The following is a 26,346-nucleotide window of genomic DNA, read 5'->3' on the forward strand; positions in this document are numbered from 1 at the left end:
TGCTTTTATGCTAGGAAGAAAGAGAAAGCTATATTCTACCACTAAGAATCTCATCTTTGTTTGACTGAATAATATTTTTAGCCAAGATTTCACTCATATAACAAGAAGTGACTCCCTTTCTAGTTTCTTTGGTAAACCATTACTTCTTTAATTATTATCAACCTTGTTCCAGCGTGATAAATTGCTAATTACTTAATACCCTAATCAGCGTTCATTCTTTGCACAGATAAACTGTGACAGCGCCATTAATTTAAATAGTAATTTCACTTAATGGCCAGAACGGCACACCAGATTTTTATGCAGCATTTTCTGAAGACTGCATCCATCACTGCAATATTCTGACATAAAGATGTCTGACGTGCACTAACTCACTTAGGGAGAGCAGATGTTGCTGAGCAGAGTTTGGTAGTAATTCCCATAGTGCATCACTTCAGCATGAATGAGCTGCTGCAAATTCAGAAACAGACATCCTTCTGAAACCAAACAGCATAGCCTTTGACCTTACCCTAATTTATCAGACATGGCATTTGATCCTTGACTATTGACACAGAGAATGTACAGTTGAAAATATGCCTATGGTAGTATGGAATGGGATAAGAAAAGGCCCATTTCTCACTGGCGGATTGATTTCTCTTTTTAAAGAAAAAAAATTCAACTTTTTAAACAATCACCCACAAAAAATAAATAAAATTCAGGTGTTTTTTACAAGTGCCAGCATAAAGAAGAACCCACCCCATGAAATACTTTCTAATTTCAATTCACAAATTCACCAAAATTTATTAACACCGCAAAATGATATAGTCTGGAAGCAGTACAAGTTAAGCCTTCCGAAGCCATTCTTAATTGAGTGTTTATGTTTCAGGATAATATGTACAGATTACACCATGTAAATATGTATAGATTACACCATATGTATAGATTACAACAAGCTTTGTGTTTCAGGTAAATATGTGTAGATTACACCATGTTAATCAGAAGTCTCAGTGCATTGAATTGGAATTATTCCAATGGCAATTTCTTCACAGAATTTCAACCTGTTATATCATATACCAACCCAAAGAATCAATGTTAATTCAACTATTTTTTGGATATGATTATCACAACTGAGCATTAGGAGAATGATAAAGAAAACACACATATTGAAAAAGGATATGGTTTAGTTTAATTGTAATAGCTTTTGTGAACCCAAACAAACACCATTTTTTGGTCTTCTAGGAAAGATTTCACTGTTTCATATCATATAAGTGGTTGACTAATTCAGTAATGCCTCCATTTTAGAAGCTTAAGTGAAAAAGAACATAAAATACATATACAAATAGCAAATTTAAATTTTCTTAGAGACAAAAGGCTCCTATAGAAGTAGACTGGTTGATTATTAATTTATCATCATTACTCAACTTATTTTCTTTACAAATTATATACTCTATATTAATTGGGCAGCTATAGATGCTTCAAGATTTTTAATATTTCTAAGTGTTGCATAAACATCCCCAACATTAATCAGGTCAACTGTTCTATGGTGCAGAGGTTTCTTTATGCCACCATTAATCTCTTTAATCATTGTTATTATTTGTTTGAATTCTCTATCTATCTATCTATCTATCATCTATCTATCTATCTATCTATCTATCTATCTATCTATCTATCTATCTATCTATCTATCTATCTATCACTAAACTATTGTTGCCATTATATCCAGATTCCATCTGCCGGTCAATGTTGGCTGGCGACTCCCCGGGGGAGGGCCTTCTCTGTAGCTGCTCCGGCCCTATGGAACGATCTTCCCGTGGAGATCTGGACTCTTACTACCCTTCCGGCCTTCCGCAAAGCAACCAAGACCTGGCTGTTCTGGCAGGCCTGGGGCTGTTGAACTTTCCAGCCCCATCCTAACCTATGAATGTCGTGGAATTTTAATGTTTTTTTAAAAGTTTTTTGTATGTCCCCCCTTCCTTTTTATCTGTAAGCCGCCCCGAGTCTCTCGAGAGTGGGCGGCATACAAACCCTATAAATAAATAAATAAATAAATAAATAAATAAATAAATAAATAAATAAATAAATAAATAAATAAATAAATAAATAAAAAATAAATAAATAAATAAATAAACTAACTGGGTCAAATGATGCATCATGGGCAACAATTTTTGAACCAAGGTACATCAAATGAGATATGTTACAGAATGCATCCAAAATCCAGGACTCTTGATTCCTGAGAGAATGAAATTAGTGGCAGGTATGCCTGCCTCAGCTGCTGCTGTGGTCACAAGTTGGTCATTTTGAATTTTCTGCCAATCCCTTGTTCCTCTCCCCATCCATCATATGACTCAGAGAAGCCACAACTTTAAGGTACAGGAACAAAGGTTTGGGTATGAGTATCGCTTTACATTCCCCTTCTCTGGTGCACAATCATGCAGATGTACAATACAATACAATAGCAGAGTTGGAAGAGACCTTGGAGGTCTTCTAGTCCAACCCCCTGCCTAGGCAGGAACCTTATACGATTTTAGACAAATGGCTATCCAACATCTTCTCAAAGACTTCCAGTGCTGGGGCATTCACAACTTCTGGAGGCAAGCTGTTCCACTGATTAATTGTTCTAGCTGTCAGGAAATTTCTCCTCAGTTCTAAGTTGCTTCTCTCCTTGATTAGTTTCCACCCATTGCTTCTTGTTGTACCCCCAGGTGCCTTGGAGAATAGTTTGACTCCCTCTTCTTTGTGGCAACTCCTGAGATATCGGAACACTGCTATCATGTCTCCCCTAGTCCTTCTTTTCATTAAACTAGTCATACCCAGTTCCTGCAACCGTTCTTCATGTTTTAGTCTCCAGTCCCCTAATCATCTTTGTTGCTCTTCTCTGCACTCTCTAGAGTCTCCACATTTTTCTACACCGTAGCAACCAAAACTCAATGCAATATTCCAAGTGTGGCCTTACCAAGGTATTGTAAAGTGGTATTAACACTTCACGTGATCTTGATTCTATCCCTCTGTTTATGCAGCCTAGACCTGCGTTGGCTTTTTTGGTAGCTGCTGCACACTGCTGGCTCATATTTAAATGGTTGTCCACTAGGGCTCCAAGATCCCTCTCACAGTCACTACTAATGAGCAAGGTACCACCTATACTGTATCTGTGCATTTCGTTTTTCTTGCCTAAATGTAGAACCTTACTCTTTTCACCATTGAATTTCATTTTGTTAGATAGTGCCCAATGTTTAGGTTTGTCAAGATCCTTCTGTATCTTAAGCCTATCTTCTGGAGTGTTGGCTGTTCCTGCCAGCTTGGTGTCACTGCAAATTTGATGAATTCCCCATTTATTCCCTCATCCAAATAATTGATGAAGATGTTGAAGAGTACTGGGCCTAAAACAGAGCCTTGAGGTCCTCCACTGCACACTTCCCTCCATGTAGATGCAGTTCCATTGAGGACTACACATTGAGTGCAGTTGGTCAGCCAGTTACAAATCCATCTGATGGTGATGCTGTCTAACCCACATTCTTCTACTTTATCTAGTAGTAGGTTATGGTCTACCTTATCAACTGCCTTACTGAAGTCCAAGTAAACTATATCAACGGCATTCCTCTGGTCCACTAAATTTGTCACTTTGTCAAAGAATGCAATAAGATTAGTCTGGCATGATCTGTTTTTGACAAACCCATGTTGACTTTTGGCTATTACTTTGTTTACTTCTACAAGTTCATTAATTTGTTGCTTGATTATCTTTTCCAGAATCTTTCCTGGCATTGAGGTCAGACTGAGAGGTCTGTAGTTTGCTGGATCTATTTTTTCCCATGTATCTATATTCCATCTTTATTCAGGAATTCAAAGCACATAGATAATGCTCTATCCTCCTATATTTCTTCACACGAGGTTGGTCTGTAAGTTACCAAATGAGCTGCTGCGATTGCAGATGAAGTATATCTCTCTAGTAGAAGCCAAATACATTAGCCACTATATCTTAGGTGGCACAGTGGTTAGAGTGCAGTACTTCAGGCTACTTCAGCTGACTGCTAACTGTGGCTCGGCAGTTCAAATTCCACCAGACTCAAGGTTGATTCAGCCTTCCATCCTTCCGAGGTGGGTAAAATGAGGACTCAGATTGGGTGGGACAATATGCTGACTCTATAAACTGATTAGAGAGGGCTGTAAAAGCATTGTGAAGTGATATAAAAGTCTAAGTGCTATTGGTATTAGTTCTTACCCAATGTTTCATTTTTCAATTACTCCCTACTCTGAAGCTCCCTACCCTGAAGCTGAATGTACAGTCATCCCTCCTTCAGCTGCCAGAGCTAAGGTAGACCTATTGTGCCCTAGTCCACCAGAGGCCACATGATCTTGTTTGTAAACTGTCTCTGACTTCAACTCACTAGATCCAAAATGCACCTGAGGTGAGAATGTACCATGTACAACCAATTATAACTGCAATGCATTTCAATACATTGTTGTCTCTGGGCTAATGTAACTGTGTCATATGATGATGATAATAATAATAATAATAATAATAATAATAATAATAATAATAATAACAACAACAACAACTACTACTACTACTACTACTACTAGTGGGGCCCGACTAGTAACCAATGCCAAATCCGGCGAAACAACTGGCCGCTGTGATACAATTCTGTTGTGATGATAATAATAATAATAATAATTATTATTAAGGGCCTGAAAAAGTCACTGAAAATCAGATGGTCAAGATCTTGTGGGATTTCCATATACAAACGGACAAAATACTGGCCCATAATACACCAGACATCACCTGGTTGAGAAAAATAAGGTCACAATCATAGACATTGCAATACCAGGTGATAGCAGTGTCGCCGAGAAGGAACATGAAAAAAATCGCAAAATACCAGGACTTAAAAATCGAAATTCAACGACTATGGCACAAACCAGCAGTGGTAATTCCAGTGGTAATTGGCACACTGGGTGCTATTCCAAAAGCACTGGAATTACATTTAAAACAGTTAAAAATTGACAAAATCACCATCTGTCAAAGGCAAAAAGCCACACTGCTTGGATCTGCACGCATATTACGAAAATACGTTATGACGTCCTAGGTCCCTGGGTGGGGCCCGACTAGTAACCAATGCCAAATCCGGCGAAACAACTGGCCACTGTGATACAATTGTATAATAATAATAATAATAATAATAATAATAATAATAATAATAATAATAATAATAATAATAATAATAATAATAATATCATCATTGACAAACACAGTCCGAGTATTCAGCACCGATATTTCAATGCAGTTTGGCATGGAAAAATGCGCCTCTGTATCCATAAAAAGGGGCAAAATCACTGCATGTGAGGGAATTGAAATGCCCAATGGCCAATTAATTAAATGCAAAGAAAATGAAGCCTACAAATACTTAGGCATTCTGCAGTTGGATAACATCAAGCATGGAGAAGTAAAAACTATTGTCAGGCGAGAGTACACCAACAGAGTTAGGAAAATTTTGAAATCTAAATTGAATGGTGGAAATACAATCAAGGCCATAAATACCTGGGCAATACCAGTTATAAGATACACAGCTGGTATAGTTAACTGGACACAAGCTGATTTGGACCTTTTGGACCGAAAAACCAGGAAACTAATGACAATGCACTACAGTTTACATCCACGTGGTGATACTGATCGACTATATCTGCCCCGAAAATCAGGTGGCAGAGGATTATTACAAGTGAAGCAAACAGTTGAAGAAGAAAAACATGCACTGGCTGATTATTTAAAAGAAAGTCAAGAACATCTATTAATCGAAGTAAAGAACAAAAATCTACTGAAGGCCCAACAGACGAAACAAGAATATAGAAAAGATGTGATAAAATCAAGAATGGAGAGTTGGCAGAACAAAGCACTGCATGGCCAATTTCTGGAAAAAATAAAAGATAAAGTGGACAGTGAACAAACTTGGTTATGGTTAACAACAGGTACATTAAAGAAAGAAACAGAGTCACTAATCCTGGCTGCGCAAGAACAAGCTATCCGCACAAATGCCATTAAGGCCAAAATTGAAAAATCCTCTGATGATGCCAAATGCAGATTTTGCAAAGAAGCTGATGAAACTGTTGATCACATACTCAGCTGCTGTAAAAAAATTGCACAGACTGATTATAAATTGCGGCACAATTCAGTAGCACAAATGATCCATTGGAATTTGTGCAAAAATTATAATATCAAAACAGCAACAAACTGGTGGGAACATCAGCCTGAAAAAGTCACCGAAAATCAGATGGTCAAGATCTTGTGGGATTTCCGTATACAAACCGACAAAATACTGGCGCATAATACACCAGACATCACACTGGTTGAGAAAAATAAGGTCACAATCATAGACATCGCAATACCAGGTGATAGCAGGGTCGCCGAGAAGGAACATGAAAAAATCGCAAAATACCAGGACTTAAAAATCGAAATTCAACGACTATGGCACAAACCAGCAGTGGTAATTCCAGTGGTAATTGGCACACTGGGTGCTATCCCAAAAGCACTGGAATTACATTTAAAACAGTTAAAAATTGACAAAATCACCATCAGTCAAATGCAAAAAGCCGCACTGCTTGGATCTGCACGCATATTACGAAAATACGTTACGACGTCCTAGGCCCCTGGACGGGGCCCGACTAGTAACCAATGCCAAATCCGGCGAAACAACTGGCCGCTGTGATACAATTGTACAATAATAATAATAGGAAAAATAAATAAAATAATAAAATAAAAAGGTATCATCACCATAATTATGTTATAAGGAAAGAGAGGTGGGATATCATAGCCAAGAGATGTCAGCAAAAATCATTGAAATGCAGCAATAGGAGGAAAAATGAAAAATTGAAGATGAAAGGGCTGTACATCTCCAGAACCACAAGGAAAGATGCAGAATGAGGAGCAAGGCCCCATGGTGCCCACCTGGAAGTGGCCACCATTTTTGCAGTGTCATAATTCATTGTGGACCCACTAAGCCTAGGGATGCTGAGAGATGGAGTATTCTGCTTTCCTCACCCAGCAAGGACTTGGTGGCATGGGATGGTGGGCACATAGATGGGAGGAGTTGTTACAGCATTCTTTCTTGTGCACATCACCATGGAGGACTTGTAGTTGTATGACTTTGAAACCCAGTTGTAAGTATCTTTTGGGGGTTCCGTCATAACTCCAAACAGTCATTAAGCAACTGATTCTGTTTTGAGGACTACCTATAGACTGAGTTCAATGCTAATAAAATATTTCTGCCTAAGATTAAAATGAGGTATTTCAAACAAAAACTTTTAAAAGGTATATTGGATCCAACATCAGATCGATGTTAAAAAAAATAGCAATGAATGAAATATCGCAACCTGGCCATCAAAACTACACGACTGTGGATGAAGCATGTAACAGTGATACCCATTGTCATCGGGGCACTTGGCACCATGTCTAAGAATTTTACAAGATACATCAACAAATTGCAGCTTCCTGCAATAACACCAGCGGAACTACAAAAAAATTTCAGAACTTGGAACATCTTATATTTTAAGAAGGTACTTGGTTGATACGTAGGATACTGCATAGTTTTATGGCATCAAAATCACACTTTATGTCTGAATCTTACACAAGTTTTCACACTGAAAAATGTCAGAGATACTTCAAGGCGTTCTTGTACACTTGTACAAATTTTAAAAATTCTATATATAGTACATGGAAAAAAATGAATTCTTTAGAAGAATATGTCAGATAACAGTATCATCTTCTCCTCCTTATTTATATTATTTATTATTTATGTAGAGGGGGGAAAACTATTGTAGTCTTGTGCACTATATCATTTGCATTATTTCCTACAAGTACCTATTCTGAAGGTGATCTCTCCTACCCCTTTAAAAGATGATAATGACATTAAGCTAAACTAAAACTATGAGTAAAGAAAGATAGCTTCTCATCAATTAAAAAGAAGAGGTGAATGTAACCAAATGCTGAGTAGTAGCTACCAGCCTGATCTGATAAATGTTAGCCATGCAGACATGAAAGTGGGACATCTCATTATTACCTATGGAGGCAAAGGTCTTCACATTTGGAGAAAATGAGCACAGCATGCTGATGAGAGAGAGAATCAATTGCAATTTTGCATGTATAGGAAGAATCAGTGGATGGTTAAACTATCAGAGGTTGTTTCAAAAATAGAAAGTGCTATGTTTAACAATGTTGCTCTTTACTTTTTTATACAGAGCAACTGAAGAAAATTGCTTTTTGTGACTATGGAAGCAACAGAGATATGTGTCATCTTGAGGACTTTATAATTTTACAACAACAGCAACAAAAATCATACATGAGGGGAAGAAAGGGAAAAGAAAATGAGAAGAAAAGTCTCTGTTTGCTTCACTAATATGCGTTTAGGGTTACTGCAGAGCACAGCAATTTAGAATGGAATATATCTAAATAGTCATATTTTTAAAATAAATAATGTAATCAAGACAGTGGTGACCTTTGAGGTGTCACTAATGACAACCTCCAACCAAAATGGCAAATGGTGTGGGATGCTGCAGTTCAGTGACATCAGGGGAATTAAAACATTTGCTGCCCAATCATATCCAGGCCTAATGAGCTGTGAGGCCCACAGAGTTCAATGGGGCTTAATCCTAGTGAGCGTGCATAAATTACAACCTTATTGTTTTTAGTTGGCTACTTCAGGCAGGATATGCATAAAAATGTAATATTGTTATGTTTTATATATATTATATATAAAAGTTGGGTGGGGAATAAAAAGCAAAACTTTGAAACCCATGCTTGTGCAGAGCCTATGCATTTAATCTGTGTAAACACGCAATGAAATGAGGAACACGTCTTTGATCCCAAGGTACCTGTATTACACTCCCACACAACTCATTTTGCCCAGAGAGAGCAGTAAAAACATAAACGCTACCCCAGCAGTTCTTTTCCAAGCGCATCTGTTAATTCACTCCATTTATAAAATACATATTGACAAAGACAACTGTACTGGGACCAGGGAGATTTGATTTGGTGTGAGAAAGTCAATTCAATGTGATTTTGTTAAAGGGCTCCTGCAGGCAAATAAAAAGAGTTTAAGTAATAAAGTACATAAAGAGATGTTTTATGAAGCAATGCTTTCCAGTGGCAGCCACTCATTGTGCTGCTTTAAACGGGAGAGAGTTCAGAAAAAAACATAAGATAATGTTTCCTGTGTTCTTTTGAACTGAAACACTGAATGTTTCACATAAGATCAATGACAGAAAACCAGCTACAGTTTAGGTTTAGTTTGTCAGGAGAGAAGAGAAATATTTTTCTTCTACTATTATTAATTTATTGAAAAGGTTATTTTTATATACATACTGTATACCAACTAAAATTTAGCTTTTTAGGATAAGTGGTATTATGCAAAGCTCAAAACAAGAACAAGCAAAAGTAATTAAAGACAAGAGAGAGGAAGGGAGGGAGGGAAGAAGAGAAAAAGGAAGGAAGAAAGAAAGAAAGGAAGAAAGGAAGGAAGGAAGGAAGGAAGGAAGGAAGGAAGGAAAGAAAGAAACTCCATAACTCTCTATCCCTGTAAAGCATCCTTCCATATTCAGCATTATTCAGGTATTTTATTCTTTACACTTTCCACTACTTTCTTTTTGAATTCCACTAAATTCATCATTTTCTAACTTTCACAGTCTTTCCCTTTCACCGTTTCTTCCCGTATTTATGTTAGATCCTTAGAAAGGTGATTGCATATATTATTTCTTGAAATGAATTGAAACTCAGTCCTTTTTCATACCAACTTTCATCTTTCCCACCTGCTTGATTGTTGTGATTTCTTCTGCTTACACAATCATATTCATTCTCTCTATATGACCAAAAAACTGAGGGCATTTGCCTGCAAGTTAGTTTTGATATTACAAGAGCCCCAGAATGGTATAAAACACTTAATGGATAAAGATTAAAATTAATAAACCAAAGACAAAGATGGTGATTAAAAATATGACAATACAAGTCCAAGAAATTTTGATAAAGAAAACTGGTTCCAACAAAGAGAAGAGAGTTAAATATCTAGAGGTCACACTCACCAATAGGAAATACATGTTGTTTCAGAATAATGTTAAAATATGGAATGACATTAAAAAAAAGTCTTAGCAATGTGACACAAATTACAATTGTGGCTATTGGGTGGAATTTCACTTACCAAGATGAACGTCCTACCCAGGATGTTATTTTTATTTCAAAATATATCAATATTGTCAAATGATTTATCTTTTAAACAAAGGCAGACATGTTTTTCCAAATTTGTATTTCGAAGTTAAACCCCCCCCCACAAGACACAAATATAAGATGCTGCAAAATGCTAAAGAGAGTTGTACCTGACTTAAAATTGTATTTTGAGGTATGTTGTGTGACTTTGTTTTCTATTTGGCCACCACAATATTGCTGATTGAAGCCATTATGCAGTGACTCACCACAACGAATCTGGTTTCCTGACAAAGGAATATGCCAGCAGTAAGAGTTTTCAATTACAACAGACACTCAGTTTAGCTTTTCATTTAGATAGCACTCATTTAAAGATAACATAGACTTTTATTGATAAAATTATCTAATTGTCTATTATTTGTTCTTGGACATAGCAAGTAGGATAGTATTGTTTCCAGAGTTATTCATAAAATATCAGGAATCTGGTATAACATCTTTTTATACCAATATATTTTATTCAAAACCATAGATTTTTGTGATTTCCAATTCACTTCTTCAAAATCATGTGATGTTGGATTTAAATAGGATGAAGCATGGGGGTGTGGGAAAAGGGAGGGAAAAACAGAAGGCAATATGGTTATATAGAGTAGTTGTATGTATTTTATCAATTGAGAAATATAATGTATTATAAATCCATTGTACTTGTTGACACATTCTAAGAGTGGAATTTTTGAAAGAATGTAAGATCAGCAATGTCTTACTAAATTGTGCTGGTAAACACAAACACAAACACACACACACACACACACACACACACACACACACACACACACACACCTTCCCAAAAGTGGTTACTTTGAGATCTGTAATGAAGTGTCCTGAGAGGTAGAAATGTTCTGGCATTATTTTATCCTTGTTTTGAATCATAATGTCCAATTTATGTCCATTAACTTTTTTCTAAACCTGTTTGGCCTATTTGTTCTATGTAGAATCCACTGAGGCATGGGTGCTAGATGGTGGCATATATCAGTTTTGAGGAAGATTATGTGAAGGTGCATTTAACCGTTGTGTGAACCTGTTGGGACCTGTTGGTGTTGGTGAAAATGTGGGGGGAATGCAGGCAATCTTGGTAGCTCACAAAAAGCTTATTATTTTCAATAAAATGTGTTAAATGAAAAGGTACACCCAGACTCTTCCTTCTTTTTGGTTATCGTAGACTAACAATGTCATTTAATATCAAAGTGCATGGAAGTTAATGCTGTAGCATAAAAAGTGCAGTTTAAAAACTTCACAAGTTTAGTAGGCTATATAAGAGACAGAGGTTGGATGGCACAACTTAGGTCAAAAGTATTTGGATACATTGCATTGAATTAGATGTGAATAAGACTGTACTATGACACCTTCTTGTATTAACTTCTCTATTCTTCTATGTATAAATGTCTCTGAAAAACAATAATAATTTTTCAAAAAAGATTATTGTTGTAGACAGTTTCAAGGTTATACATCTCTTAGTCTACATATGTCCTGGTTGTCTTTCAGTTATTGCCACTTAAAATATTTTCTTCACTACCTGTGTTTAAATCTCTCCTACACTTAATAATCAGCCTGGAGATTCAATTCCAGAACTTCTAAAAAAGCTGTCTTCTTTGATGAGCATATGCAATTTCATATGGAAAAAGTCGTCTTCCATGTTCTGACACAACACTTATGGAAGAACATTGTTTGCATTCTCCACAATGCAGCAGGGAGAGAAATTATGATGCTTGAATGCTAATACTATTAATTTTATCACATTCATTCCAACCCATCTCTGCTTGAGGATTCATAACTATATTTTCTGCTTTCCATATACTGATAACATTACTATGCTTTGCCTGACTTGCAAAATGCAAATGCATGTCTTATATCATTTCAAACTGGCCAAATAACATGCATGCAAAGACTGGCATGCATAAATCTTTATAAAATAAAATGAATAATAAAAATGATAAGAACAATCAGAAGGAGTGAAAGAGATATAATCTGTTGAGATACTTAACCACGTTTCCGCATTTTACTCAATCTAATTTTGAAGGCCTTCAAGTTACACTACTTGGAAATAATACAGATTCCTTTGTATTGTTTTATAAAAGGACCATTAGACATAAGACATAAGGAATTAGTAACCTTCTCATTAACCTCTCAAAATGGAATCCATTCCAAGCCAAGCTCTCAACATAACCAAGAGTCCTCCTAGTTAATTGTTATCCTTATCAAAAAATGACCCACATTAACATTTTCCTTGGGGTAATCAGAGTCTCTTTCTCTTTGTGTGTGTTTGTATATATACACACAGAAAATGACCAATATTGTTTTTGTTAGCCATACATGGAAAATGAAGAAGAAAATAAAAAAAGAGTTTCTTTCCAGAAAACAAAAGTAACAAAACCACAAAATAACCATTGCCTGGTATTGACAACTGCTTGCTCCATTTGTTGTTGTTGCTGTTAAAAGCAATATGTTTTGTGTCATTGTACTTTATTTGCCTTTGTAAACAGCACTAAGTGTGTTAACAGAAATCACTGGAAAGGTTTTGAGGTCAGAGAAATAATCATCTTCTTTTAGAACACTGAGATTAATGAGACTGACCAAAGCCTCTCCTTTAGTTCCTTGGGATATCATTATTTTTGGATGACATCACAGGAGACATTCTAATATTGTGATATATGAATGACTTCTGAAGGCATTGAATTTAGGATGTGCTGTATGGCTTGGCAGAAATTCAAAGTCCTTTTGAGCACACACAATGTGTGCCAAAACATGGGTAATGCAGTCAATTTAGCTCCTGACCTCACAATTGCCTATAAAGAGATGTATGCATTAAATATCCAGGAAAAAGCCACCAGACTTATTCCATATAAACATGTAGCCTGTAATCAATATGAAAAAAAAATTAAATTCAAAAATCCTCAAAGCAAGCTTAAAGTTGCATTGATAAATATCCCAGCATCTTAGGCAACATGGTATGGGCAAGGGCCAATAGACTGTGGACAGTTTCCTTGGCTCCATATGTCCCTGATTTTAATTAAAAAATAATTAACCTTTTAAAGGGCACTGTGATTTTGATGAATATCTTTGGATCCAAATAGGCTCTCAGAGGCATTTGAGGGAAATAAAAACAATAGCCAGTGTTTTCTTTGGAGCTACTGTATGTACATCTGCCTCTCAACACAGCCAAGACAAACTGTTAGTATCATGAGGAGCAAGAACCAAGGGTGGAGTGATTTCCCTCCAGTTTGCCTTCTGGCAAAAAAGGTGCCCTGCAACTGGCAATGGGCCTCCTGGTAGCCCTTTTATGGCAAGGCAAACCATTCTCCCATGAAGTTATTTTTATTTGAACACTCAGAATGCACTCTTTAAAAAAACCAATTGGCCCCTAAAGATTTCTGACTTGTCATCTGAACAGTCACAATGCATTTTTAATCAGAAATAACACAATAGCAGAATAACAGAGTTGGAAGGGACCTTGGGGGTCTTCTAGTCCAACCCCCTGCTCAAGCAGGAGGCCCTATAACATTTCAGACAAATGGTTGTACCATCTTATCTTAAAAACCTCCAGTGTTGGAGCATTCACAACTTCTGGAGGCAAGTTGTTCCACTGATAAATTGTTCTAACTGTCAGGCAATTTCTCCTTAATTCTAGGCTGTTTCTATCCTTGATTAGTTTCTATCCATTGCTTCTTGTCCTGCCTGTAGAATGAGTTGACCCTCCCTCTTCTTTGTGGCGGCCCCTTAAATATTGGCACACTGCTATCATGTCACCCCTAGTCCTTCTTTTCATTAAACTAGATATACCCAATTCCTGCAATGATTCTTCATATGTTTTCTGAAGGAATGTAATATATTTGTAAGAATTAAAATAGCCAGCAGTACCTAGCAAGCCTGATTGACCTGAAAAACTATGCAGGTATGGATAAAAACAACCTTCACCTGAACATCAGCAAGACCAAGGAGATAGTGTTGGACTTCCAGAGGAAGAAAGAGGAACCTGCCCCACTTTACATCGAGGAGGCTGTGTAGAGAGAGTCTCCTCCTTTAAATTCCTGGGAGTCCGTTTCAGTGAAGACTTTACCTAGAAAAACAACATGATCCAGGTGGCCAGGAAAGCCCCACAGAGATTCCATTTTCTTAAGATCTTAAGGCGTAAAAACAGGGTGGAACAACAACTGATGACCTCCTTTTACCGGTCCACAATACAAAGTATCCTCACTTATTGTGTTACCGCATGGTATGCTGGTTTGAACATGGATAGAAAACATTATAGAGGGTGGTGAGCACAGCACAAAACATCATGGGCTGCCCCCTGATACTACTAGATGAGATTGCTAGGGCTCGTTGACTTAGAAGAGTGAGGAAAATCCTCAGGGACGACTCATACCCTGGTCAGCACTTCTTTACCCTCCTACTATCAGGAAGGAGATAGAGAAGCATAGTCGGCCACACAAACAGGCTGAAGAACAGCTTTTATCCATGGGCTGTCAGTCTCCTGAATGCAAAACAACACCATAACTAAGTTGTACAATGGACTTGCAGCGCAAGGTGTAACATGTTCACACTGGTGTAATGGGACTGGGTGTTTGTTAATATGAATTGTTGGGTTAGGGATATTTTCTTTCTTTCTTTTTGTCTTCACTGTGAGTGTTGGGGAATTGCACTGAGGGAGCTCAACCAATCTCACTGTACATATGTTGTGCACTGTCAACAAATAAATTATTATTATTATTGTCTTGGAAAAATATTTTGGAAGAAGTCAAGAGCAATCACCTCCATTCGATTGCTAAAAAAAAACAACCCAACGTAAGCATGCCTGTGTGATTAGTAGCTTCCTTATATATTTTTGTAGTTCTAGGACTGGATAAATTGGACCAGCTCATTTTCTTTAGCATGAGATAAATGTGTGTTCTTTGTTCTTCAAGTAGTCTCATTCCACTAGCATGTCATGTCTACCATCAAGAATGAAGTCACGTATTGATTATGTAGCAAAGTACTTGACTCAGTATGGATTCCAATGTCAGTCAATCCATGGCCAGCTCTTATACCTTGGGTCTTCTCACATTCATTGATAGTAAAATTATTTAGATAGCAAATGTAGATAAACAGTGGAATTTTTTGGGTTAATTTATTTAACACAATAATAGTGGAACAGTATGCTTTCATAGAGGCTTTCCATTTCTCATTCAGAAAGTGAATAGGAAGCCCATTAATTCATACTTAAAGTCAGACCTATATTTCTTATTAAAAGCTGCCACTGTATGACTTAATATCTTTGAAATGCTTCTTACCTGTGAATATTCGTGTAGAATAGTTACCACAATAGTGATACTCTGGTTCCACTGTATACCTCTGACCTCCACAACAAGCACTTGATACATTCAGAAGAAATGAAAGATATTTGTCCTCACAGCATTGGAAATTTGGAGTATTGTACTGATTCCCATTGCAACATATCTACATTAAAAAACAGATATAGATTAAAGCATAAAGTGTTTCCTGATAGAACAATATCAACAACACATATGTAAACCCACAAATCCGTTAAAACTGAATTCTTATTCAGCACTGATGATGTTGCGTACTTTAGGTAATGAATGTCTGCAAGAAAACAGCCAAGTTCAGAGAGCACCAAGGACCCCTGAATTCTTATTGTTTAGCAGAAATCTAACAAAGGAAACTGATCAAGTCATCAATAAAATGTACAGATAATTTACCTAGCTATAAAATCAAATTGAATTTATCAAAATTTACAATAAATCTTGGGTAGAGTTCAATGAATAAACTTATGGCTAAGAAGCATAATCTCACAATAGATCAATGATAAGTTTAAATTTATGGACCTGCTGGCTATTTCAGGCAGATTGTTTTCTAAAATTCAGCAGAGAATGTGAATTTTCTTATAGTCACAAACAACAGCAACCATGCAAGCCCAGGTTTTATAGAGTAGGAAAGAAAGAAAGAAAGAAAGAAAGGAAGGAAGGAAGGAAGGAAGGAAGGAAGGAAGGAAGGAAGGAAGGAAGGAAGGAAGGCTGGCTATTTGGAAGATGTTGCAATCTGAAAGACAGTTTGATCAGATATATGTCTACACCACATGAACATTCAAATTTAGACCACTTGAGATTGCTCTGCCATTTCACTAGGAAATATATGATAATCTATTTAATGAATTGTTAAAAGAATTGGATCTTGAGCAGATTTTTATAAATAAGAAACTTCTCCCAGAAGAGTTTTAAGTTTCTGGTGCAAGGGCAAAATCAGTACATTATTCTTTCCCACTCTTTGTACATCAAAAAAGAGACAACTGAACAATCTATATCTTAAAAAAGTAAGGTCACCCCCTTCCCACCCCCAGCATATTCACTCTTATTGCTTCCTATAGTAACGTAGCATATATAACTTTTATGTGGCATATATAACTTTTTCATCATGATTTTTAGGCAACTCCTCATGTGGCATATATAATAAACCAAAGTTATTTCTAATCTATAGTGTAAAATAAAGTAATTTTAAAAGAAAACATAACAATGACAAGAAAATGATTGTCATGAAGACTGGGGACCCGCCAAAAGATATTTACAGAAGACTTCTCTACAATGCTTATTAATGAATTTCGATTAATTTTCTTCATCTTCTATATTTCTAAATGTTCTTAATTTTGTTAATTTCATAAAAATATTATCACTGCAGGTAGTTTTACAGGTAGTCCTCATTTAGGAACTGTCTTGTTTAGTGACTGTTTGCAATTATGACGGTGATATAAAGGAACTTTATGACAAATCCTTGCATTTACAACCTTCACAGATGGGTAAAGCAAAGTAAAATCCTAAATTCAGATATATATCTTTTTTAAAGCTAGCATTCTATGGAATCAATTTTCCTAACTTGGTCAAAAAAATGGCAAACTGCTAAAAACACTATGACCATTGACATTTTGCTTTTGATTACACTACTGGATATCTTCAGATGCAACTGTCAACTGGCTTTACTGAGATATATTTGTTCCTCACCTTTGGAGGACCACATTGGTCACTATATACCAGATATAGCTTAGAATGATGCAGCAGGTTGACATACTGTAAATCATCAGAGTTAATTAAGGTCTAGATAATGGGGCAAAAAGAGGAAGTACCTATGTTGCACTCCCAGTATGACTTCTGAATAATTCTCTGATGTATTACAGAAGGAAGATCAAGAACTAGTTCTGTATCAGAAAAGAGAAATATGGTGTGATTCTGTCTTCAGTTTTATTACGTTTCCCTCCATCATGCCATGTATTTCTATTTTGATATCCACTTGATTATTTATTAAAGTCCTGTTCCAGAAGAATCCAGAGAACAAATTCTTATGTATCTCTACCTCACATAACAGGCATCAGCTCGTAAGTTTAATGAAAGTCTACAGTAGAATAAAATATTTATCTAAATACTGACAGATGAGAGTGCAACATTATTAGTGGAAAGCTACTACCTAGTTCACAGACAAGCTTGTTAGGGTACTGTTATCCCTTTAGGCACTAATGCTATTCATGTGATTAGTCCCACTGAGTTCTTCTGAGCATATCAGTAATACTGTGACATTCATTTTTCTTGCTGCAATTATTTTTAAACAAGTGAGAAGCTAGAAATCAGAGTGAACAGAAGTTAAAAAAAATTACAGAAATTTACACTGCTTATGAAGCCAACTTTTTAAAGTGTTTAATCATTAAATGAGAACAATTCATATATGGGTTCCTCCATACATGGGTACCAAAATAATGTTTAATAAATAAATAAATAAATTAAAAGGCTAAAATATTGATTTAAAAATAATGGATGGACCTAAAAAGTAGTGCTTTTATGTTGTAAATTGTTTATCCTCCCCCCCTTTTTTTTGAACTGTGAGCCGCCCTGAGTCCCCCCAGGGAAAAGGGCGGCATACAAATAAAGTGAACTAGAACTAGAACTAAAATATATTAGATTTGCTCATTTTGATAGATTATAATTTAGAACCATGCCTTAACATGTGGAAAATTCTCTTCTCAGTGCAAAGGCAATATTTCCACATTCTTTCTTACATGGGTTTATTGAGTTGAGTTTATTGGTCTTGTATGCCGCCCACTCCCGAAGGATTCTGGGCGGTTTACAATAAACAAGGGAAGGGGATAAATAAACAAAACAACACTTTAAAATACGCAACATTCACAGTTATCGTGGGGCTGGATATTTCACAAGTCCCCCGGCCTGCTCATTTTGGAAGTGTCTTCCAGGGAAATTGGGTGAAAGCAGGAAATGATGAAAGCAGCATTGCATTGCCACAGTGCATCCTTTTGTATGTGTATGTCATCCCCAAAGGTGGGTGGTTTTAGGAAATTATTTTACCAGATTGATGAAAATCACTCATTCCTTAGGCAGAAATGATCCAGTGTATTTCCCGTTTTCTGCATACAGACAAAATGAATCCTTTCATGCTCAGAAAACAGAACTTGGATCCAAACCACAGCTTTTGAATACTTTTGAATACAGACTGCATTTGCAGCTTTTCAATTAGCCTAAATCTGCTTTGCAACTTGAATAGACACAATACATACTTCTCCAATGTATTTTGGGAATACTTTTGCCAGACCTTCTTTGATACAGATAAATTGCAGAGGAGCAAAGAAGCCTTTTAAACTGCAGAACTGATTTTTGTCTTAGCCACTGTTAGTAACAAAAAACAGCAGGAAAATATGGGTTTGCAGTTTAAAGGCCTTCAGAACCCCCGGCATTAGGGTTATTGCCATAACAAGCATACCGGCTGCAAAATTCAGATGACCACTAGATGGCAGCAAAGAGATACAGAAAACATTTTATTGTCATTTAATGGTCACTTGGATTTTTTACAGCCCAGTTATGCCTAATGCAATCCTATATCATGTATATTTGTATGCCATGACTGCATATGCTTTCTGACTATAAAGAATTTAATCCATGCAGTCAACTATTTATTCTATTGGCCAACTGATCAGCTGGCCAGTGTCGAACACTTGGCTGGTTTCTTGCTGTTTTCCTATTTCCTGCCAACCTTCCTACTTACAATCACCGGTTTCTCATTTAGTATTAGAAGAAAGGGAAATTAAAACAGTTCTTTCATCAGTATTATTTTTAGATTTACGCATGTATTTTAACGATGTTTATTTGTTTTGCATAGTTTGCAATTTTTTATTGAAGGGTGCTTTGACCCTCTGGATGGAAATATGAGATTATTATTTCTATTATGAGGAACAAGAGAAATAGCAGCAGCAGCGGCAGCAATAGTATTGCTATCCAGTGATGAGAAATTAGTGTTCAGGAAAGGACCAAGGCTTCAATTTATACTGCTCTTTGAACAATTATCTTAAATGTCAAAAGTGCTTTAAATTTTCAAATCCTTCTGAGCTATCTCTTTCCCAGTAAAACTTCTTGTCATCAACTCAATGATTTTTCTGAGGCAAGATTCCATCGACATTATTTGCCCATTATGTACCTCTTAAACAGCTCACAATTTACTTATACTCAGCACACCCTTGAAACTACGTGATCCAGCCAGGCTCCCTTTTGTATCTTTGAACTATTATGTAGCTCCCCAACATCCTCTGCAACAGGCTGTAAATTACAAAATAGCATTTTTGGCAGCATTTTAGGACAGATCCTATTTGTATTGGTCTGAAGCCCAGAGGATATGCATTATCAGCCCATAAAACAAAATGTATTTAAGAACTATCAGGATTATGTCATATCCCCCCTTCCCCCCAAAAAAGCCAACTACTGAAATTGGTAATGATCATCATTATCTCATCCTCTTATATTTAAGTGTATATCAGCCAGCCAGGGTTCTTATTAGGCCTGTATTATCTCATCATCTTTATTTAGGGATGGCAATTTAGGATGGTGTAATCAGACATATATATCTGCTTTCCTAAGCCATCCAATTAAAAATACTGCTATTCCCTAATTATTTTCTATGTTCTCATCAGCATCAGTATAGTTTGTATAATTTGATTTCAAAATAAGACGGAATAAGAGGAAAAAAGGTCTCCCTTAGATGAGTTTACAAATGAAAACGTTTGCCATGATTCTGAAAAACATTTTGTAGCATCTGATTCCAATCAGACCAAGTTGTCTTATTAGTTAAAATAGTTGATAGTAGTTTATATGTAAGAGAATTAGAATCTAATTAATTATGTCCTACAATCTGCCTTTCGGATCCTCTAAAGTTTTTTTTTTTTAATATTATGCCTTATTTTTATGACACAGTCCTCCAAGGGTTGGTCTAACTAGGAGCATGGGGTTAATAAAAGTGATATTTGCTCTCCACTATGCTACTTTTGAACTTCATTTTAATATGAGAGGTGGCAGAGGATTCTACTAGGCAGAAGAGTTGAATACAACTCATTGTATCGTCTTCACTCTAAATTTGAAGCTTCCTAAACTGCTTAAGTTTACTAATATGGAAAAAAAGGAGAAGTTCCATTCTGATAGCTTTCTTTGAGATTTATGCCTTGGTCACCTCATAATTAAATTAGCACGAAGAATTTCAGCAACATTCTCTTCATTTTGGAAAATATCTTCTAGGAAAATCCTCTTTCTTCAAACTGAATGAGAAACAGTAGGAAAAATATGGAGAAATGATTTTATTTATTTATTTATTTATTTATTTATTTATTTATTTATTTATTTATTTATTTATTTATTTATTTATTTATTTATTTATTTATTTATTTAAGAGCATGTATATGGCCACCCAACTCACTCTGGGTGGTTTACAAATATAAAAACCCAATAAAATAAATAATAGGTTATAAATTAAAATAGTAGAAATCAATAGAAACAACAGATGTGTTGTGCAAAGATCAATGGCACAATGGAAGACAAAGTTTTTGGTTAATGGTGATACACTGGAAGGGTTTAATATCAAGAGAGAAGTTTTCAAGGATACTTACTGTCAAGGTGGCGCAGTGGTTAAATGCAGCACTGCAGGCTACTGCTAGATCAGCAGGTCAGCGGTTCAAATCTCACCGGCTCAGGGTTGACTCAGCCTTCCATCCTTCCGAGGTGGGTAAAATGAGGACCCAGATTGTTGGGGGCAATATGCTGACTCTCTGTAAACCGCTTAGAGAGGCCTGAAAGGCCTATGAAGCGGTATATAAGTCTACTGCTATTGTCACCACTACTGTTTGTCATTGTATTGATTCTTATGTTAACAATACTGAACTAGTTGGACCACATCAAAAACAAAGAACAGAGGCCTACATAACTAGAATTGAGAAGACAGCTACAGACAGCAAATGCCACCTCTGCAAAGAAACTGTGGACCACCTAGTTAGTTGCTGTAAGAAGATCACATAAGACTGACTAGGAACAACGGCATTACAAAGTAGCAACAATGGTGCATTGGAATATCTGCAAGAAACACTATTTACAAGGGTGCTAAGATCCTGAGTATGTGCAGGGATCCATTCCTTGATTATTTTAGCAATTATGATGCATGATTTATTCTTTGGTAGTAATATTTAATTTTTATAATATTGTCATTGTTTTGTTTTTTAAATTTTGTTCAAGACCCAGGGTCACTGGTTAAATGGGCAGCCATATAAATTGAATACATAAAATTCAGCTTTTTAAAATTTACGGTTAAGTTTCATTTGCAAAGGAAAATAATGAAGGATCAATGAATATGATTTATTCTTGAAGTAGTAGTAGTAGTAGTAGTAGTAGTAGTAGTAGTAGTAGTAGTAGTAGTAGTAGTAGTAAAAAGTGATACCCATTGTCATCAGGGCACTTGGCACCATGTCCAAGAATTTTATAAAACACATCAAGAAATTGAAACTTACTGCAATAAGACCAGTGGAACTGCAAAAAACTGTGCTACTCAGAACATTGTACATCTTAAAAAGTTACTTGGTGGATACCTAGGACGCTGGTAGCAACCCATATCAACCATTAGCACCAGTCAACAATAGTTGTGATGCATTTTTGAATGTTCAGTTGGCTGAGTTTCATGTTTAATGAATAAAATATATAATAATGATAATGATAATGAAAATGATGATGATAATAAAAAATGCAAAACAAAGAAAAACAAATTTAAATATGGTGTGGATTGATTACAAGAAGGCATTTGACACATTACCCCACACCTGGATTAACACCTGTCTGGAAAACTTTGAAGTCAGAAAAAATATCTGTACATTTTTGAAAGCAAATATGCAAAAATGGAAAACATTTCTAACAACAAATGGGAACAACATTGGTGATGTCAACATCAGACAAGGAATGTTCCAAGGGGATTCACTTTCACCACTACTGTTCAACATTGCATTAATTTCACTGACAATAATCCTACAAAACACAAAACTGGGATACCAAATCTCAAGCCAACATGGCAAGATAAACCATCTATTATACATGGATGACTTAAAAATATATGCAAAAAGCCTCACTGAACTTAAATCAATACTCAAAACAGTTCAACTGTCAGCAGTGACATCAAAATAAATGTTATCCATTCAGCAAGGAAAAATGGGAAAAAAGAAGGAATAGAACTGGGAAATGGAAATATAGTGAAAGCATTAGCAAAGGTTGATGGTTACAAGTATCTAGGCATATTGGAAGCAGATAACATCTTGAATGGAAAAGTCAAAGAGTCAACGCAAAGGGAATACATCAGGAGAGTCCGCAAAATATTAAAATCAAAGCTGAATGCTGGAAACATAATTAAGGCCATTAATACATGGGCAGTTCCAGTGATACACTACTCAGCTGGAATCATCAACTGGAGTTTGGCTGAACTGGAAAACCTGGACTGGAAAACACACAAACTTTTGAATATACGCTTTAAATCCACGAAGTGACATTGACAGGTTGTACCTGCCAAGAAAAATAGGGGGCAGGGGACTATTGCAAATCCATCAAACTGTAGAAGAAGAAAAATGAAGTTTGAATGATTATGTGAACCAAAGCACAGAAAAATTGCTGCAGGCTGTGAAAACAGAACAGCATAAAAACAACAGAAACAAAGGCAGAATATAAGGAAAAACAGCTGAATGACAAATTAAATAGATGGAAAACCAAAGTTTTGCATGGACAGCACCTGAAAAACATTGAAGGAAAATGTGATGACAACTTGACATGGACATGGCTTACGATGGGAACTATCAAGAAAGAAATGGAATGTTTAATACTGGCTGCTCAAGAACAAGCACTACAAACTAATGCCATGAAAGCGAAGATACAAAAATCCACTCACAATTCAAACTGCCGACTTTGCAATAACAAAGTCAAAACTATTTCACATTTAATATGTGAATGCAGCAAAATCGCACAAACTGATTACAAAGCTAGACATGACCGAGTTGCTAAATTAATCCACTGGTCATTATGTAAAAAAATATGATTTACCTGTATCTAGAAAGTCATGGGAACATAGTGGAAAAAGTTATCAAAAATGAGAAGGTGAAGATCTTGTGGGACTTTCGAATGCAAATAGATCATCATTTGGAGCACAACATGCCAGGTACCACAATTGTAGAGGGCTGAAGTGTACAATTTATTGATATTGCTGTCCCAGGAGATGCCAGAGTCGAAGAAAAAGAACTAGAAAAATAATGAAATATCGCAACCTGGCCATCGAAACTACACGACTATGGATGAAGCATGTAACAGTGATACCCATTGTCATCGGGGCACTTGGCACCATGTCTAAGAATTTTACAAGATACATCAACAAATTGCAGCTTCCTGCAATAACACCAGTGGAACTGCAAAAAAATTCCACTACTTGGAACATCTTATATTTTAAGAAGGTACTTGGTTGATACGTAGCACAAGTCAATGGTATTTGTGATACATTTTTGAATGTTCAATTGGCTGAGTTTCATGTTTAATGAATAAAGTAATAATAATAATAATGGTTAGGACTCGAGCTGTTGAGCTACCAACCAGCCCCAAAGGCTGTGAATATCACCAAAGATTAACCACACATAATAATAATAACAACAACAATAACAATAATAACAACAACAACACAATATGAAGGCCTTTGGCCCCAAACAGGAAATACATGGCTATTGTAACGGTGATTAACACCCCGTTTCTGCTAAAATAAAATCCAGTGAAGAATTGTGTATACAAAAGAATACTTTACAGAAATCCTTCCAATGAAAAGTACTTGTAACCAGTCTACAGATTCTTACCATAAGTATGTGAAGGCAATATAGAGCATATATTCAGCATAGTGTTATTACAATACTAAAGTCAAGAAAATAAGCAGAATCTTGTCTTATTTCAAGTTGATTAACTTGTCCATCATGGCCACTGAGTCTGGAAACCTCCTTCTTCCAGGTAATTGACTTTGGGGATTATATTTCCCTCAGTGCACGGTTGGCTGGGTGGCTTATGAAAAACAGGATGGTAGAATAAGGCCTTGATTTATTGGACTAATAGAGAGGAAGGGATATATATTAAAACTCAATTATCATTAAATGACAAACAGGATTTTCAAGCCTCAAAACATACTTGTATATGAGAAAATCTACCTTAGTGACTGCTTAAGATAGTTTTAGAGATTATAGAAGAAAGTAAATATATTGTACAACTTATTTGGTACCTAAATTGTACAATGTATTTTACTTTATTCTGTAATCTTAAAGAGAAAAAAAATATACCATAAACAAATATTCCTTTTAAGGGGAAGTGGTAAACACTGCCTGGACTGATCTATCACTCCACAGACTTGTGGTTAAGGTTATGTCACCCAGCGTAATTTATATTTTTGTTTGAATCACTGAGATAATTCACTTTCCTAATTGATGCTTTGTCTGACAACAAATCTTATGAATACACACTGTCACTACATGTGTGATGCTGCTGCTGACAAATAGGGACATTATTTTATTATATTAAATCTTACCTTCAGACTAAGAGTTTTCTACCTCATTTGTCAATAAAAAAATGTATAGGCTTCTACTGTTCTGACTGCAATATTGATCCAACTCTTAACTTGCAACTAACAAACATTAATCTGCAAATGACCACAAATTTAAAATATTTCTGACAAATCATGACAGGCCTCATTCAGAATTGCTCATCATTAGCACATAAACAACCATCCACTTATAGATAAAACTAAATGGATTTGCTGTAAAGTAGCATCAAATCAGTCAATCAAGCAAGTACCCCAAAAGGAATTTAACCATCTCAATAAGTTGATATTTTCCATCTAGATTGTGATAAATGCTAGTTGTCACTTATAAAGCCCTTCATGGTATTGGACCTGGGTACTTGAGAGACCGCCTGCTGCCAATTACCTCCCAAAGGCCCATTAGATCCCACAGATTAGGCCTCCTCCGGGTTCCATATACTGGCCAATGCCATCTGGCTACTACCCGGGGGAGGGCCTTTTCTGTGGCTGCTCCGGCCCTTTGGAACGAGCTCCCCGCAGAGATTTGGACCCTCACTTCTTTCCAGGCCTTCCGTAAAGCTGTTAAAACCTGGCTGTGCCGGCAGGCCTGGGGTTGATAAGTTCCCTTCCCCTCTCGAATTGTGTGACTGTTGATTGTCTTTTAAATTCCCTTGTACCTTTTTGTTGTATTTCCTTTGTTTTTACCTCCCCCCCCCCCCCGGGTTTGTGAGCCGCCCTGAGTCCCTCAGGGAATAGGGCGGCGTATAAATAAAATAAACCTTCAAACCTTCAATAACCTGTGTCATGTGCTGTGGTTATACATGACAGCTCCAGCATTGGTTTTAACTGCCTGCAGACCCTCTACCTGGAAAATATTTCAAATTCTGGATATTATAGGTAGAAAATATTGGTTTGAATCAGTATATTATTTTCTTTTTGACTGGAAAAGCATTTTTAGTAACAGCTTTAGGAAATGTGTATGCAGAAGCTCATATAGAAGTGGATGATCCTTTAGATAGGTAATCTTTAACTTATTACCACAATTGAGCCCAACATTTTTGTTGCTAAGTGAAACATTTGCTAAGGGAGTTTTGCCTCATTTTACAATTTTTCTTGCCATAGTTAATAATAGTGAATCACTTCAGTTACTAAATTAGTACCATAGTAATTAAGAGAATCAGTCTTTCCCCTTGACTTTGCTTATCAGAGGGTCACAAAAGGTGATCCCAGAACCCTGGGACACTGCAACCGTCATAAATATGACCCAG

At 36.2% G+C, this 26,346-nt stretch overlaps 1 protein-coding gene across 1 annotated transcript in view; it reads right to left on the minus strand.

Annotated features, from left to right (window-relative positions):
- Positions 1 to 26,346, minus strand: part of USH2A (usherin) — a 461,429-nt gene that overhangs the window by 102,110 nt on the left and 332,973 nt on the right. The window contains exon 46 of the mRNA XM_087718552.1: positions 15,472 to 15,637. Coding sequence (XP_087574678.1) covers positions 15,472 to 15,637 — 166 coding nt within the window. The remainder of the gene's footprint in view (positions 1 to 15,471; positions 15,638 to 26,346) is intronic.

The sequence above is a fragment of the Thamnophis sirtalis genome, unplaced genomic scaffold (assembly GCF_051295495.1).
Source record: "Thamnophis sirtalis isolate CommonGarterSnake01/CBP01778 unplaced genomic scaffold, rThaSir2_p1.2 scaffold_6, whole genome shotgun sequence".
In the NCBI taxonomy this organism is placed as follows: Eukaryota; Metazoa; Chordata; class Lepidosauria; order Squamata; family Natricidae; genus Thamnophis; species Thamnophis sirtalis.